Source organism: Copadichromis virginalis, linkage group LG3 (assembly GCF_057382275.1).
Source record: "Copadichromis virginalis isolate Kocher_CV1m ecotype Utaka linkage group LG3, C_Virginalis_male_GT1.1, whole genome shotgun sequence".
Taxonomy (NCBI): Eukaryota; Metazoa; Chordata; class Actinopteri; order Cichliformes; family Cichlidae; genus Copadichromis; species Copadichromis virginalis.
The window spans coordinates 24699733-24704819 of record NC_140620.1 but is presented as its reverse complement, the minus strand read 5'-3'; the positions used below and the strand labels follow the sequence as shown (position 1 = coordinate 24704819).

At 37.3% G+C, this 5087-nt stretch overlaps 1 protein-coding gene across 1 annotated transcript; it reads right to left on the bottom strand.

Annotated features, from left to right (window-relative positions):
• Positions 1-1300: 1300 nt before the first annotated feature.
• On the bottom strand, positions 1301-4008 carry LOC146713594 (ladderlectin-like). The gene is made up of 5 exons (XM_085438719.1): positions 3987-4008; positions 2469-2578; positions 2232-2366; positions 1761-1872; positions 1301-1623 (listed from the first exon to the last, which is right to left on the bottom strand). Exons 1-5 carry the CDS (start codon positions 4006-4008, stop codon positions 1556-1558), a joined length of 447 nt encoding a protein of 148 aa, XP_085294845.1. The 3' UTR covers positions 1301-1555.
• Positions 4009-5087: the final 1079 nt, after the last annotated feature.

Sequence of the window (5087 nt, the reverse complement as noted above, 5' to 3'; positions counted from 1 at the left end):
ATTTTTAAATGTAATTTAAAAAAAATGTTTTTGCGGTATGGATTCAAAATAGCTGCCATCATGCTTTATGCTTAACAAAACTGCTTAAATATTTATCTTTCAAAGAATGTTTGTGCACATTATTTCATCAGATAGAACTACTGCTGTTTTCCGAGCCATTTTGTCACTAAATGGCAGAGTTCAGTAATGATTAGGCATAGAATGTTTGTTCACACTGCCAAAATAAAAAAAAAACGTGTTAAAGATTAAACAACAACTCTTATGAAACAGTATCAGCTTCAGTTTTGAGGTGTGTTACTTCTGCAAAATGTTACTAATACTGTCTGCGAATTGATGATACAGCACTTTTAGAATGACAGTTTGTTGTTTGAAGGACTGGTACCAGTAGGTCAAAGAGAGAACACTGTTGTTGGAGCAACATAAAGAAATGCTGCACAGACATATGCAGCACATGGAGCAACTGAGTTTGTCTGTGAATAAATTAATGGGCAGATCTAGAAGTTTGAATAGCTTATCAGAATGCCCTTAAGAGCAGTTAATGCTAGTCAGTCTGGTTGTCTCTATAGTATAAGTGCTTTCTTAATGGGTCAATATACTGAATATTATATTAGTATCGAAGAGTATCGAAAAGCACAATCATGGAGAAGCTGCTTGAAACATTTAATTTTGCAAAAATTAAATGTTCACTCAAAACCCAAACATTATTCTAGAAGTTAGGATAGGGCAATGCTTTTTTCAGGCAGGCCACAAAATCAAGCAGCAGATCAGATGACCGATGTCGCCAATGCCTGTTCTGTTCTGCATGGATTTCCTTTTCCCCCATCTGTGACTTTCCAAATATGCACATGGAAGCACAGGTATGTCTCTGATCGATTCATACCACCAAATATAAGTTACTGCAGTTAATGCAGGACCACTGCAGTCCTGCAATAATTTTATATTTAACTCAAACATTTTTGACCGCACCTCATGTGCATCAGTTCCTCCAATCCCGGTTGCATTGCATTGTATAAATGTGTAGCAGTCATTATCAGATTCTAAATATTATGATACTCTTTGATGTTGTGCACAAATGCAAGGTTTCCCCTGGCAGATACATAGTTTTACTTCAATGTATATAAAAAAACCTAACCAAATTTTGAGTTTTTCATTTTATATGTAGACACAAGTGACTTTACGCACAGACACACACACACACACACACACACACACACACACACACACACACACACACACACACACACACACACACCACTAAAACACAAGTGAGGCAACACACAGCCATGCTTGAGAGTTTTATTATTGCATAGGAAGAAGAGTTTACAGATAAAAGGCAAAGATGAGCAATACTTTTTACGGAAAAACTACTTTTCCACAGTTTAGGCTAGGGTTAAGAACTAGGGTTGGGATTGCCACTATTCATGACATAGACTTTTTATTTTGTTGCAAAATTTTTATGCTAGAGACAAAAGATGAAACAGAAATTGTAAAGCCAAATGAAGAATGTAAAACAAAAGCCACTGCACACCAAACAGTGTGTATTTTGACAGAAATTTCACATTTTCTTGACACAAACAGAAGGTCGACTTTTGCTGCATGCTATATCATCCCAGCACTTGGAACCTGTAAGATCCAAAAGCAAAAATCAGCAAAGTACAACACAAATCAAAACCTGAGACAATCCTTTTGACTTTTACTTGTTATCACTTAAAATAATTTACACATTTATTAACCATGTGAAATGTTGTGTTCTGGTTTACCGCTATGATTGATTTGCAGACAGTGCTGGTTGCGCCAGAAATTATTGGGCTCTCCTGGGCACCAGTTTGAATAGTCGAAAGGCTTTCCATCAGTCCATAACCAGGCCTTGTTCTAGATGAGAGAAATCGTGCATAGCACCGATTTTATTCACACCAAATAGTCAAGCTTAGCCACTGTCCCAGCAGATGAGCTAACATTGATGCAAGCCCAGATCATATCTACTTCATTTGTTAAAACTCACAGATACACTATTAAAGCTGCTTTAGCAACTCTACTGTTTCTGCATTCTCTACCTACCTCCAGCTCAGGCGTCTTTCATGCTGTTTCTGATTTAATCTATTATCATTGTTTGTTTCATTGTAAATACTCTCCCCGTTGTCGGCTTTACGTATATTCTATTAGCACAGCAGGAAGGATCTATTTCTGATTCATTCAGACATAGATAAATAGAAACAGGCTAAACAAAGTACCTCCTGTGCATCACTTCCTCCAATCCAAGTTTCTTGGTAGTCATGACTGGCAGTCACTATCAGGTGCTGAATCCCATGATACTCTGTGCTGCTGTGCACAGATGCAAGGTTGGCCCCCATGACCAAGCAGTTTTTCTTCAATGGAGATGAAAGCAGGGAGCAACATCTGGATTCAGTTACAGTAAAAGGATATGGATTAATCCATTTTGGATGACAATACAAATGGAATAAACCTACCTCTGCTTTAGCCCATGTCGTGCGTCTTGGAATGTAGAGGAAACAGCGACCACTCAACAGAGTCCAACCACCAGGACAATCAGAGGACCTCTTGACCAGGTGACTTTTGGCTGGGGGAAATTATGACTTGTACACTTTTGTACACTTTTCCGAGAGAGATCAACATTTACACTCTGTAGCTTTAATTCACACCCAGATGTGGGTTTAAAGTGACCATTACAATAATAAAAGAGAGTATGAAAAATGAACAAAACTGCAGAGCCCTTTAGGTTTGTGAAGAAGTCTAGGTGAACTGAAGAAGCCTCTTGGATGAGAGATGAAATGTCTTCACAGACTTAAAGAAGTCCAGTTGCATTCTTTTTTCAAATTCTCTAAACTACCATGACCTGAACTGTTTTCAACTCAGCTCAGTATCTTTTAAATACAAACTGTATGTTTGGATTTTTGTCCATATCTCTATCAGCAATGCTGCACTCTGCCTTTACAAACATTTGTAAAAGGATGGCTCAATCTAAAGACCTCACTGATGTCAGGTATGATACAGTAATACGATGCCACCTTTGCAAGAAGCCAGTTCATTAAATCTCTTCCCTTATAGTTGCTCCCAAACAAATCAGCTGCAAGTGTTTACTCAACCAGAAAGTGGCAGAGCACATAATTACAGTGCTGAGGTGTATAAAAAATAACATTTCACAAAACACTGCTGATTAAATAACATTAAGCTAATGTTTTGTTTTGGTTTTTTTCTCGAGAAAACAAATACCAAGTTACATGAAACAATGAAAAGTTAACAAGAAAAAACAAATATGTGAAAAATGTATTGTCATCAGAATCTAGGATCTAAAATGCGTGTAGCAGGGGAATGATTTCCTTGTGCCAATTTAAGACAGACATTAGTTGCCTTTATTTTATTTGTAGTCCATCATTGTAAATTTAAATGTTCCAGAATGGTAAGTGCCATTCACATTGATTTCAAAGCCAAGCCAGAGAGCCAAGGCAACTACACTAAATTATTTATCTTGTAGTCTGCGATCACAAGTGTTCAAACTTCTTTTCAGCTTGAAAGGTGAACTGCAGTAATTTACACTATTTAGTTTACACAGTTTTTTCATTTTTCTCATGAATTTGCCCTTCTTATGTTTGTTTTTCTCATTAATTTATGACACTAATCTACATCTTATAATCTAAATATTATTTATTTATTCATGTATAACTTTCTTTCTTATTAACCCAATAAAGTGACTTAGAAATAACATGTTTTGATGTTAAATCATTAAGCCATTTGGCCACATGTAAATAGAAAACAAACAGGAAATTAATTTCAAATCATGTTATGCAACTGCAGATGATAATATAATTAGACAAAAACTTAAGGGGCACATTTTTGGAAAAATGTTGCAGTATGCTTACTGACCTGTTTGATTGGTTCCACTCCCTCCTTTGGGGAGAACTGAAAAAAGGACACTTAATGAACTTTTTGCCACCATTTACAAATAAAACTGTACTCACAATACTCACCAGCAGCATGGGTCAGAATCATCATAGCACAAACAAACACACACACAGGAAACATCTTCACGGTTATACAGATGATACAGCAAAGTTATAAAACTTCAGAAAGAGTGTGGCAGAGGGGATGCAGAATGACCGCTTCTTCTTTCTTAGTATCAGCCTGTAGCTACAAACTTTGAAGGGAAATCACATATATTATATACAGGTTTTTATCTCATCATCTATCATAAAATGAGGAAGTGACACAGCCAAACACACAAAGAAAAAGCATTTTAAATGAAGCAAGATTGTAGCTTTGAATGTTTGATCGAGCTAGTTATTAATCAACACCAATTTTTTTTTCTTTTTTTGTTGTTTGTTTGTTTTTATGGGACTTGTGGCATTCCCCTGCATTGTGGTGAATTTTTATGTATCACTTTACCTTTTTTATGAATGCATTTATGGTGGAAATGGCCTCTAGTAAGGCAGCACGGTGGCATGGTGGTTAGCACTGTTGCCACACAGCAAGAAGATCCTGAGTTCAATTCCACCATCAAGCCGGGGGCTTTCTGTTCTCCCTGTGTTTGTGTGGGTTCTCTCCGGGTACTCCGGCTTCCCGCCGCTGTCCAAAGACATGCTGTTTATGGGGATAGGTTGATTAGTTATTTTGGATTAACCAAATCCAAATTGCCCGTAGGAGTGAATGTGAGTGCGAATGGTTGTCTGTCCCTGTGTGTTAGCCCTGTGACAGACTGGCGACCTGTCCAGGCTGTACCCTGCCTCTCGCTCTATGACAGCTGGGATAGGCTCCTGCGCCCCCTGCGACCCTGAAACGGATAAGCGAATGGAAGGATGGCCTCTAGTAATATAAAAGAAAAAAAATAATCATGATGTAATAACAGAGTACTCTTTGGTCTTTTCATGTTATTGGCAAACTTATGCACTTGATATTTATAGTAGATACTATTATATTAATTGATGTGGGTATAAATTGGATATTGTTGTTCTGAAATAACAAAGATACAGTGCTAAACAATGGGTGCTTTAGGCCATTGATAGTTGTTTGCTAGGAAACATGATGGGATCATAATATTTGGTCAATATAAGAACGCTTAATAGCCGAGCATG